The sequence below is a fragment of the Hippoglossus hippoglossus genome, chromosome 14, assembly GCF_009819705.1.
Source record: "Hippoglossus hippoglossus isolate fHipHip1 chromosome 14, fHipHip1.pri, whole genome shotgun sequence".
NCBI classification, from domain to species: domain Eukaryota; kingdom Metazoa; phylum Chordata; class Actinopteri; order Pleuronectiformes; family Pleuronectidae; genus Hippoglossus; species Hippoglossus hippoglossus.
In genome coordinates, this window is record NC_047164.1 from 24,396,448 (window position 1) to 24,409,945 (window position 13,498).

A 13,498-nucleotide genomic window follows, 5' to 3' on the forward strand; every position below is an offset into this window, starting at 1 on the left:
CCATTTGGTAGGCTCTGTACTCCCTGACCGGCCCATGGAGAAAGGAATGGCTCAGTCAGCAAGCAAGGGCCACTGGAGCGATGAAAAGATAATTCCCCCCCCCCACTGCCACTGGACCTCATGCAGCGTCAAACCATTTGTGAGCAGTGACAGAGCCAGATTGGGCCAAAAGGATATGAGTGGGAAACTTCAAAACCTGCTCATGTTTCTGCGACCGTGAAAGGATTTGTATAACACATTCAGATTTGATGGACTTTCCCATGTTCACTCTGGACAGCCCTTTTTTGTTGACATGTTCAAATAATGAATCTCTTATGTGTGGGATCCTTTTTTCCCCCCTGCACCTGAGTCCTGTTTCTAGTTGTCCGGTAGGGATGCTGTGCGGACCATTCCATCGTCTGTCCCAAGCTTATGGAGTACCGCTGACTTGCTGGCTTCCAGGAACCAGGGTGAGTGTTTCTTCCTCTTGTAGGGCCGTGGCCAGATGCTGTTTTTAACTTAAGCTGTCAGGAACAACCGCATCTGCTGTCTGAGCTAGAGACACAAACTCCAAACATGGTGTAATTACTCCTTTAATTTAACTGTTTCCTCAGAGACTCTGAATGTGTGCCCGACAACGATTATGTGATAAGAGCTTTTCAAAGGACAATGAGATGTGCTCACATAGATATTCCATTATACTTTATAAAATGCTTTTTTGATGCCAAAGCTGCAGGTGGTTCAGATTCAAAATGACATTTGCTTTGATATTTCTAAGTGGGGATAAGAAAGATGTTCCTCCGAAGTAAAATCTGGTACTCTGAAATCTTTTGAGAGAATCTTCCCCTGTGACATTGGCACATTTGTGGCAGAATATCTGGTTACTGTGGGTTTTTCTCAGTGAAAATAATTAAGTAAATGCTGGATTTCACTTTCTGTTTTCCCACTTTTAAAGGTTATATTTTCCAAAGTGACATTTCAAGTGCATAAACCTTTTTTCTTACAATAATACTTCTGTTTCAGGTGCTGAAATGGAACATATACATTTGATTATTTTACTCTTTAGTAAGGCCTTATCAGCTGGAGCTCAGTTTAATGGATTCAACTGTGATGCCAACTTTCACAGCCGCTTTCCCGGTGAGGAACTGACAGCTTTCTGCTTATGAACAATTGCTCAGAAATTCCATAGGAGTATCTTCATAAAGGAAAGTTCTAATATAACTAGGTACACATTCCAAAGGGGAGACAAATTTTGTCCACACATTATTTTATAACCTACTGTGATTTATGAATAAAAAAATGTATAACATAATGGTTGGACTGTAATCCTACAACTATCCTTATTCCCTTAAATATATATTATAATTTAAAACTTAACAAAATCTATCTTAGCCCAGTCACTTCTCTGAACAGAAAAAAATTCATTCATTCATCTATATGACAAAATTACTTTTCGTTCTTCTTTTCATATACCTGTATGGACCTGTTTGTGTGTGTGTGTGTGTGTGTGTGTGTGTGTGTGTGTGTGTGTGTGTGTGTGTGTGTTGCAGCGGAGAGGGATATTAGTGTCTACTGTGGGGTGCAGACCATCACCCTCAAAATCAACTTCTGCCCTGTCCTCTTCTCCGGCTACACTGACACTGACCTGGCCCTCAATGGTCGCCAAGGAGATGCTCACTGCCGTGGATTCATCAACAACAACACCTTTCCTACTGTTGTAATCTTTAGTATCAGCCTGGCATCACTGGAGTCCTGTGGCAACGCCTTAGTGGTAAGAAGAATAGAGATGGTAGGGGTTATTTTCATACTGTCAACATTACTTAACTGGTAACTGCATACTGTTGATGGAGCTGCTTTTGATCATTTCACTGGTGAGCAGGACATTTGTTATAAATGTATATGAGATCGATCAGAAATATTATGAAACCAACAAACAACTTTCAGAAAACATCATGGATCAAGGAAAGCCATTTTAATTTTCCTTATTTTCTCTCATACATAAAACTTAGTGTCAAAATATTTTGATGTGGCCAAAGTTTTAAATATAGTATTTGTAAAAATTAATTATTTGGTGACAACAGATTAACATACTTTACTAGTAGCGTTAGCTTTAGTATTTCCTGAGGGCAGACATTTTACACTAAGTCTGTGTTTTCATTTGAGTGTTTTAGTCAGTTTAGTAAAAAGAGAAGAAAGAGAAGCACAAGAAGTATAAAATAAAATTAAAATTAAAATGCTAGAAAGTGAATGAAGAGCAACTAAGGACAGTTAGAAGCCACAGAAAACATGTCGGTCTTCATTTTAAATTTAAATATGTCAATGGAAGACTTGAACACCTAATTTTAATGCTCCAAAGTTTTAAAGTAGCTGCAGTCACACATCACAAATCCCCTTAACCCCTTAGTCTCAACCAAGGGACAAACCAGGAGCCGCTGGTCTGCGGCCTCCAGAGGTGGAACAGGGAAAGAGAAGCTCAGAGATGTATTGGGGCCATTTCACACTTTAAAATAAAATAAAATAAGCTCAGAAGGGAATGCATAACTGACAGTTTGAAACAAATAAAGACTTGTGAATCACCTGTGAATACAAATGTGTACATTTTTGCATTTAAGCTATAGTCTGGTTTACTGTAAATAGTGGATAACATAAGTTTTTATTTTTATTTAGAAATTAGGCGGACAGTGTCGTGATATAACTCACAGCCTTAGATCACTTAGCAATTATCTTTATGACATTTTCTGTGCTAACTCATTTAGGCAGAACATGTGCAAAAAGGCTCCCAGCAATGTGTAAATGTGTCTGATGTGTCTTCCACCTCAGCCAGCTTTCTGATTCACAGTCCCCATCTTTTGATGTTTACCAGCCATGTTTATCCTGCATGAGAATGAAGTCCAGCACTCCTTATCTCAGGGAAGGAGCTGCTGTGGGATCCTTGAGGCCCTGTCAGAAACACTTTAAAGTAAATCTCTGCTGAGCGGGTTGTCCCTCACCCATGCTTTGCTACATGAACGAGCAGGATGAAATGGGACTTTTCCTGGAGGGTCTGTACTCAGATAAGGAGGGTCTGAGTTGGGGATTAGTGTGCTGAATTAGTGTGCTCAGTGGTATGGCTGATGGTATCGACCCCTTTGCCTACAGGAAGCTAATGGTGGTCAGTTAGCGAGGCAGTAGGAAGAGTCTCACCCACCCACTGATGTTCTTCACTGCAGGTGTCCACGGCACAAGGACCCAATGCTTATGGGAACCTGTCACTGGTGCAGATTGGTAACATATCAGGGTACATTGATACACCGGATCCTCCCACTGTCATCAGCTACTTGCCCGGTCTGCTCTACAAGTTTAGCTGCAGTTACCCACTGGAATACCTGGTCAACAACACACAGCTGGCCTCGTAAGTCTCTCATCTCCGATCAATTCCACTTTTTGTGCAGTTTGAAATTGCTCTGTTGGGTGCTAGAGGATCAGCAAGCCATGAAATGAAGTGTGAAAGTAGGCCTACTTGTTGGTGACTTTACTTTTGGAAATCTCGAGATAAGGCAAAGTCTTTGAGGGACATTTTGACATTTAGAATATAAAAGATGGACAAAATTACAGCAATATACAGCAATTCATTGTAGAAAATAATGCAGTGCATTTCAACTGTTTTAAAACTTACGGGGGGAAATAGAGCCTCGGTAAACATTTATACTGGTTAGGTTTTATTTACTGTATGTAACTAACAATAACTTACACATATATATAATTAATTCAGTACAAGACACTAGTACTGAATATCTAATATTTTTGGGGTGAGTATTCTGTGTAAGTATAGTGCTTTCAGAGACAACACCACCACAAAATAGTAACCATAGAACTAAATCAACATGTCTCTGACCAACTAAGTGAATCATTCTCATCTTCTTTTCATCAGTGTGAAGCAAACCCACCTTTTAGGACTGATGAATACTTCAGGGCTAAATTTACATCTTTAAACAAAGTTGAAGATACAGTGGCATACACATGCAGTGTGTGAGTCAGCCATAGAACTTCAGGTCTAGTTTGAGACAATTTGTTCCTCTTTTCTATTATTGTTAACAACAGAAAGTAAAGCAAAGTCTGCTCAGAATTGTTTTCTGAGTCACCTAAAATATTGGAATCCCTCTAAAAATATTTTCTTATCTTTTTTGAAGGTCAGCAGCTGCAATCTCAGTGAAGGACAGCAATGGTACCTTCATCAGCACGTTGAATCTCCTGCTTTACAATGTAAGTTCACAGCAATCCAGGCTAAATATCTGCTCTTTCAGGAGCTGAAGCTGTTGCTCTGGAGACAAACAATACTTAGTGTGTGTCAAATCGAATAAGAAGCATTGCAGCTATATAAAGTTCATCTGCACCTTTTACACCTGTAATTACAATTATTTCTGAGATTGATGATCCATGTACAAGACAAGGAGGATACCAACAGCTCAGAAACACTTTTTTGTAGCTCAAGAACGCGGCAGATTACCTTTGATCCCATCATTTGAGAGGATTAGGCAGAATTTACCCTCATTTCATTTCAAACCTTTTCAATGAATTAACTTGCCAATTTGAGTCAAATGAGATTCTATGGAAACCAGATGATAGTGAAACCAAACCGATCACTGAGAGCAAGAAAAACATGTGACAGGAAATGTAACAAAAGTATGGAAATGGTTTTGTGGTACAGGACTCCTCGTACGTCCAGCAGCTGTCCATCCCCATGGCAGGACTGACCCTGAAGACACGGGTGTTTGCAGCTGTGAAAGCCACTAACCTGGACAGGAGGTAACATCATGTTCCATGATCACTACACCAAGAATACACCTGAGGCCTCGACGGAGGCAGAGGAGACTACTGGTATCACAACACCAGTGACATGCAGTGTGTCTAGGTGCTGCCAGGTCACAATAAAATCAGAAGAAAAATATTCTTCATTTATTGAATAAGACTAAAAAAAGTAACAAATGAGTTTGAGCTTTGAAATCAGCATGATGTATAAATGCTTAGGGTACTTAAACTGAACTGATGACAGAACCATGTGGAAGCCTGAGGTCTGTACTAAGAAGCAGGATTTGTGGTCAGTGAGTTAATTTCAGGTTTAAACTGGGTTTTCAGGGCTATGACATCTCGTTGATATCCTGGTTGAGTTGAAATTGATTTACACATGCTTCAACCTTCATCTAAGACATTTTCCCATTTGATCTCAAGAAATCTGCTTAAGTCCCTAATACTCCTTTTCCATCACTGAAAAAACCATAATCTATATATATCAGTTGTATTTTTAAGGTTTATCGATATATTTCCAAACGATACATATAGAGCATAGGACTGTTTATACCAACATATCTGATTATGCATTGCATAACAAGTGTCTTAAATTTGCACAAAAAAAGTATAGATTAATGGGCATAATGATGAAAAAAAGTCACTCTAACTGCATCTCACACCTAAAGAAACATTTTCAGACAACACAATTCAGGCAACAAATACATTTCCTTAAAAAGTATAATTTGTAGACAACAAGGCTGCAACATGACTGTTATATCTATTGAAGACACAAAGATCATAATAGTGGCAATCTGCTCTTCACCTACAAAACTGTACTCTATGTGTTTAAGTTGCCCTTTACCTCCACATCACTTATGCATTTAAGTCCCTAAATTGTGGGTTTGCTAATCCGTAATGTGAACTAGATGGAACGTTCTAATGGACTACTGTTACACCACGCCCTCTGGAAACCCCAACGATGACCTCCGCTATGACCTTTTCTTTAGGTAACGCAATTCTGAAAGCAGTTGATTTGTGTCAGTCTGGTTTTTCTTTTACTTTCCTATCTAATAATACTTTCTAATTTTCCCTCTCTGGGCCAGCTGTGAAAAAGACCCTCAGACCACCGTCTTTGAGAATGGGAAGAGCCAAATGGGTCGCTTTGCCTTTGAAGTATTCCGCTTTGTAAAGCACAAGAACCAGAAGATGTCCACTGTTTTCCTGCACTGCGTCACCAAGCTGTGTCGAGCAGATGACTGTCCGTTGCTCATGCCAGTGAGAATAACACATTGTGCACTTACTTTATTGTGAAATCTAACACACATGTGTTTCAGTATCTCTCTTGAATCCATCTCCAGCATCATTTCATGAGGGAAACATGATGAAGACATTTCACCTGGTATCAGCTTTGAAATATTTACTTAATACCGTAAGGGGTGGAGAGTACCTGAGTACATTTAGTATTATTATAAACAGTTTTAAGGTGCTTGTTCTTTACTGCACAAATCTAGTCAACTAGATTTTTAGAAGGAAATGTATTTTTTACTAATTGCGGGTGCTACCACATAACACATTGTCTTGCTAAATATGATATTTGATATATGATAAATATGATATAATATTTCTTATAAATCAAATGAACAGTTTGTGAAACTGTAAACATTAGCTCAGTGTCAACAACAACAACAAAAAAATCACACTACACGTTAAATAAATGTTCTTAAAGTTTCTGCCATTTTAGGTAGGTTTTAGTTATCTGATGCCAATGGAGCACAAATGCTCCCCGTTGCTGATTGGCTGGAATGGATCTGCATGGCTCAGTAAAGGCCACATTGTTTCCCAGTTACAGAGCGAGGGCTGTGTGTGTGGGAACGCTGCTTTTTTTCAGCACACACTCATAATGGAGAGATCCCAGACCAGGAGGACACATCCACTGAATTTAACAAATGGTGTGCTGGATTAGAATCACTGACTGAACACTTCTACCACTGATGATCACACAAGATCAATTACCCGCTGTAATAATGATTTATTACAGAAATGGAAATGATTGTACAATCAAAAAAATATATTTTCAAATCGTTTTATATTAACTTTATGGTATTACATATTGTTTATTTATTTACTTACACAAAGCAAACAGATATTTGGACAGATGTTATTATTCCTTCAGCCTTCCTGAAGCTGTAGCCTGTAAACTGTAGCATAATACAAGAAGTATTAAGGTTATATTCTATCCTCAATCAATATGCTTCCTTCATCCCCATCTCATTTCTTCCTATAAATCAAAAAATATGAATAATTAATGGAGTAAGACAAATTGAGGATAACATATGTAGCGGTCTAAAATAGTGATTCGAATCACAACGAGACACCCAGTGTTTACTTTTTTAAAGTCAAAGTGTCATATATCAAGTTTCATGGATGTATAAAGGCAACATTAAGGGGTCATATTAACAATGCAGATCATGTGTCCCCTGAACGCCTCATCATGGGAAAGTGGAATACATCAGGGGAGGCTCCATTCTGCCACCATATCTCCCTTTGACATTTTTTCCACAGATTTGTGGCAGCAGGAAAAAACGGGACATCTCCGAGGGAAAAGAATCAGCATCTGGAAATGCTGTTCTGACTGCCGGGCCCATCATCACTCGGATTGGTACAGTTTGATAACACTCCTCGTCCTCCTCTGCTAATCCTTCTCCTCAGAGTTTCCATGCCTCCTCCTCCTGACAGTTTCCAAACACTCTTGGTACTGTCAGGACAAGCTTTGCCTCCAAACTGAAACATACAGTAATACACAAGCACAGTTTATAATAAGCTTTTGTAATTCTTTGAATAGTACAATATTTATTTTTTTACTAACAGTTCCTCAGGCTGTTAACTCCATTGATTGAAGGTGCCTGAGTGCGACAAACTTGGACGTCGACTGATGTTGAAAACATATCGTGGTGACCTAGATAGTCAAGGGCGCCTGAAGGCATCCTGTTGACTCATGTACTTGGACTATAAAGTATACTGTACTGAATACAATGTATTGCTGTTGCCCTTAAATGCCCTTTACCTTTCTGTTAACAGATGAAACGCCAACCAACAACTCTCAGCTGGGTAAGCCTTTACATTCCGTCAGTTGTGTACAATGACAATTTCCACTGATATGAAAGAGAACCATTAAAATAGCAAAAGGAAAATGTCTCACCTAAATCTTTTATGTCTTATTATCCTGCTGTTTTGATTGCTTGGCAGAAGTTACATAAGAAGTGCTGTTTCACCCTCAGTCTGCTTTATTAACTGCACTTCAAGTTATTTTGCTAGCCTACATAACACTACTGCAATTATTTGAATGGAATGACTATTGAAAACTACCCTAGAAAAATGCTGCGTCCACACCAGCAGAGAGGGCAACAGCAGTGTGAGAAACACGAGGGCATTTAAGTGCAGTATGAACCAAGAGAGCACATTTGGCAGGAGTTGTTCCTGTGCTCTAAATACGGCATGTCTCCTATATTGTGTGTGTGTGTGTGTTTATATATTTTGGTCTTATTGACTTTAATGTGAGTGAAAAAGATTTTTATCTCTGCTGTTATGATGGATTTTTCATTTTCCCCAATTATTCAATGTTGATGACATTTGATTTCAGCTATTTTCTGCCATCAAACAATATTGTGTCTGAGCTGGAAACATCCCAGCATTATATTAAGGTTGTGCAGTTCTTCTCAGGAACAAGAAAAACAAGCCATCAAATAAACAGAGAAACAGAGAAATACAGCATCATCAATATTTAGCTATTTCTGTGTCATTCAAGGGGATTTTAAGACAATGTGCTAGAAATGATATGATTGTTTGTTTGTGCTTGTACCGCTTCAGCCCATTTGAAAGCTCCAGTGTTTCAGATGAACACGGTGACCAGCGCCCTCATCTCAGGCGTGATCATCTTGGGGGTCATGAGCGTCTGTTTCTTCATCTTCTCCCTCACCCTCCTCAAAGGCAAGACCCCTCCTGTCAGCAGCCTGTCTGGAGTCCGCAACCCCGCCTTCAACTGAGCGCCCCAACCCAACTCACTGCAGACACAATGTTAAGCAAGCGGAAAACAAGTAGTCACTTTACAAGAGAACACAATGTTTAAAGATTAAAGTTTAAATTTAGATTAATGTTAAGAGATCTGTACAAGTAGTGTAGAAGTAAAGCAGGACTTTTTATATGTTGTTCTGTGCGTTGTGTTTGAACCACATGGCCAAGCCTCAACCTGCAGGGGATCCTTTGTCATGCAGTTTTAACCCACAAAGTGAGGACATTCTTAACTTATACCTCGGCTGTTCAGTTGCAGGTAAAAGATACAGTACATTATGATCATGTATAATCTTCTGGTGAAGGTCTTCCAGCTTAGAGGCTGAAAATATAAGAACAGTGGTTAGAAAATATAACTTCAGAGATCAGGTAAACTGCTGTATGAAACTAAAAAGGTAAAAGCTATGATTAAGAGAGCTAACAAAAAGCCTCAGGGTTGAATGTTTAGCTTGAATAAAATAGAACTTAAAATTATATTGATATAACAAGAATAATTGGAATTTAATTTATTAACATTTCTACATTCTGGGGTTGGGGGTAGTCTTGTGAGTCTTTAGCTGATGGGTCTGTTCTACCTGCAGTTCACTCACTTCAAATATTTTATGCAATGTAGAGGTAAAGTTTTCTTTGTCTACAGTTTGATTCCGAGCAGTTGTATATAACATGCCCAATATATGCTCTTTAACTGATGGTGTGTTACTGAAATCTACAAATTGTGTACAATTGTGCATATTGCAAATATTTCACTTATACTTGTGCAGTTTCTAAGTAAAGATGCAGTATGAATTTTTCTCTTTCAGTTAATGAAAACAGGGTGATGAGAGTGAACTCAGTTCTTCAACCAAACAAAATAAGAAGCAACTTCTTACTTGCATTGATACAGCATAAAAAAAATGTTATATGATCAAACTGTTAACTGTGCTTAATAGCAGGGTGGTACATAATATTAGAAAAAACATCTTAACAGCTACATTAATGCATGAACCTAATTAATGACAACTAAATTGTAAAAAGCACCTAGTTGTACTGCTTTATCGTCAAAAATACATGAACTTTTATTTTCCCTAAATATCATGTGCAGCAGATGACTGTGCTTTTCATAGGTGTGAGGAAAAAGCCTTCTCAGGTAGTAAATCACTGTATGCAGGCTAAGTGGGGAAGCCCAGGGAAAAATAATTCCACATACTGTATCACCCATTGCTGCTTGTCGGGCACCATATAAACATTTATATTAACTTTCCTCATCAAGATTTGAATGGCTGGATATTCAGAAGAGACCGCTAACTGTGTTGATTGTCACTGCATTCCAAAGTGAACCTGCTGAGCTGATACCTATAGTTGATCATTTTTTCAAGGCCTTCAAAATGACTCAACTGTCTGTGACAAACAAAAAATCTTATCCCTAGCCTTTTCTGATTTGCCACCTAATGAAGCTCTATGGTTTGGTTAAGTTTAGGCAACTGAGTGAGATGGTTTTTGACTATTTTGTATCTTCAACAATCCACACCACTCCATCTGAAGACCAACATCACTCTGCTTCTGCCTGTACTTCTCAGAGACAACAGTCATTGTTTGCACAACATTAGCGGTCACTCATCAGGAAAATAAAATTAGTATGACCACCAATCTCATATGTTTCTTTCTCCCTTGAGTTTCAAATACAGTGTGAAGTAAATAAATGGCTCGATGACAGTTTTATCTCACATAGTCTCCTTTTAATAGATTGCTTTTGCTGCTATATGCTACTTCTTCCAGTGCCATGTCGATTTTGGGACAAATTGCAAAGTGAAAAAGTGAAATTTATTTGCAAATCCCATTCATTTGCACAAACATTAGTTTCACAAAAAAATACTGTCCCCATTTAGGCTAGTACATTGTTCATTGTCACAGCATGTGAAGTGGCCTCGGAGTCAACGGGACAACCAACCACATTTTTTAGTTTGTGTCCAGTTGCAGATATTTATTCCTCATCACTTACTGACTACCTGGTACAATATAAAGATACAATGGTCAAAAGATTTTAAAAACACAAACATTATAATTACTTAGTATGTCTAATAGTATGAAAGAAACGAATTACCATAATAATATACCAATATTTCATAATTAATAGCTGATGTTTATAGTGCAGTTATTCTCAATGGTAAATTCAAGGAATGCATAATAATAATAATAATAATAATAATAATAATAATAATAATAACTTTATTTGTATAGCACTTATCTTAACGAGGTTACAAAGTGCTTATATTTCAGATATTAATACACAAATGACTATTGATATTTCCAAAAAACGAATTCAATTTACCAGCTACAGCTTTTCATTTCAATTTACAACAATACACTGCAATGTGATGTGATCACTGACTGTCATCTCAGTCAATGAATATGGCCTCTCATCTCATCTCTGCAGTCATAAAATGCAAGAGAAATGACTCGGCTACAGTTTCTTCATGTATCAGAGATTTGTTCTACAAAGTTACATTCCCCAACATTCAGAGATGTATTATAGAACAATCAAAAGGCTCATATGATCTATTAAAGTCCAGGTTGTTCCCTTTGTAATCAAAAGTCCATTTATCTTTTTTTTGGTCTCAATATTCATAGTTTGTACAATGTATTAAAGATATCGTTGGGATTTACCATATAAATATAAATATTCTTATACTCAATCCAAACATTACTGAAGCACCCGTGTTTCATATTGAACATTGGAAGTGTATAATTCCTGCCCAGGGGGAGAATGGTTTTAGATTTGGTTTTGAACTTCTTTTCTTTATTGTGTGTAAGGTAACCCATCTCCACCCATATTCTGTATTCATTTATTAGATCAAGCTGCTTCAAAAAGAAGGGTGTGAGGATCTAATCATTAGCTCATACGCAGTTCACACTGTAAATTATTATATGTTCTTTCATTCTGAAACATGAAACACCATGCCACCTTAAAAAAATCTGTTAAATGAACTGGTTATATCAGTCTTGAAAACATGTTGAATAAATATAATATATTAAGTAGAATTGACTGTTAAGTCACTGCAGACCATGTTTCTTTCACTTTATATTTTCTCAGTTTAAAGAGTAGGTTCTTCACTGTACACAAAGAACTTACGTTTACAGTATGAATTCAATATAAATCTAACTGAAGTTGACATCATGTTCAAACTACAATATGAGAGTCTGTGGAGTTATACCAAGTAGTGCATGCTGGGAAATCTATTAATTTTGTTGCTTTCAAGGCTTCATTTAATAAGCCAAGCAGAAAATTCATCCACGTTCTAAAGTGGTCTGAGAAATGAAACTAGACACTTGTCTAGTATGTTGAATAACTTGATATTAAGAAATCTTAAATATATACATTAAAGTTGAAGAACAAATCAGTTGATTCTATGAAAATTCTAATAAAGGTTTTACAGTGTTTGAATTGATATCAGCCTAAAAGGCGATACTTAAAGATACTTCTTAATTTGTCTTAAAACTTAAAACTTTTGCTACAGTTTGTAAAAAGTGTGGATTTGAACAAAATTTTGCATTGACAGGCAACCCTCTCTCCTACAAGTTATAACTGAACAGAAACAGCAAATATGGACCAAACGTAACTGTGCAATATAACAAACGCTATTTTAACAATCTGGTCTAAAGCTCATGGTGCAAGTAATTTTTGTTTGTAATAATTTCACACTGCAGAACACTGTATGACACTTCTAAGTAAGCTGCAACATTACAAGCTATTTTAGGGTGGTGGACAGGCCAGCTGATCTGGTGAGCCTTAACAGGTCATTAATATTAAGAAATTGTCGGAAAATCATGAGATCAGTAGCCAGGGTAATGGTCTTGTCCTCATAAGGAAGTTTGTCTAATGGTGCTGAGTTCCTCTAAAACCACACACTGTGGATTGGTGATCAGAGGTGTAGTGCTACTGTGCTGTCGTGACACGTATGGCTCATTTCGAAGGTTATGTTGTCAAATGTGAAATGATCAAATATTAGACTGACTCCATTAACTGTTGAGATTATACAGCAGCCAAATGTCTTTCTACATAGTATTAGACCATACCAATGATATAGTAGAATGAACATTATAAGTGAATGAACACAGCAGCTTGTGTTTTGTTGGATTTCATTAAATGTATATAGGCCGACTTGGAAACATTCCTTTTGAGGAGAAGCTGCAGTACAGGCAGAGGTGAAGCTCATCTAAAAGGCTGCTATGAAAACGTAGTTAAGCCAACTCTTAATCCCTGTGATGCAGCAGAAGTACTATAAAACCTCAACTCAAAAAATGTAGAACATAATTAATTTCAGTGCAAAAACCATGTTCTCTGGCAGCTCTACACTATTAATGATATAATAATAACAACATTGTGGCAAATGACGATGCCAGCGGGGTCTCCACCACAACAGCCAGAGACAAACCAATCACTTTTCAGCATTCTTTACCAACTCAAAATAAACTCACAAAACCCAAATTTAAAGTGTCCCACAGTTCTGCTGGTGTATAGCTTTGCAGCTCTGCTCTGCTTCTCATGAGTCTCTCCCATGAGTTTCTCCTTTATGAGCTTCGCTCATGTGTCTCAGTCCTTGTCTCCGTCTGGCAGCTGCTGCCTTTTGAATCCAGGGAGAGTTGATTGGCCAACTGGTCTCAGCTGGGCCAATCCGCTCTCCCTGGTTCACCTGGACGTTCTCTC

General features: G+C 37.8%; 1 protein-coding gene across 1 annotated transcript; it reads left to right on the plus strand.

Moving 5' to 3' along the window:
• The first annotated feature begins 298 nt into the window (after positions 1-298).
• zpld1a (zona pellucida-like domain containing 1a) lies at positions 299-9,603 on the plus strand. Its single transcript, XM_034606516.1, has 12 exons — positions 299-449; positions 1,003-1,116; positions 1,530-1,750; positions 3,189-3,370; positions 4,149-4,221; positions 4,667-4,764; positions 5,673-5,753; positions 5,850-6,021; positions 7,309-7,405; positions 7,825-7,854; positions 8,614-8,866; positions 8,918-9,603. The coding sequence occupies exons 2-11, from the start codon at positions 1,011-1,013 to the stop codon at positions 8,787-8,789; spliced, it is 1,236 nt and encodes a 411-aa protein (XP_034462407.1). The 5' UTR covers positions 299-449; positions 1,003-1,010; the 3' UTR covers positions 8,790-8,866; positions 8,918-9,603.
• Positions 9,604-13,498: the final 3,895 nt, after the last annotated feature.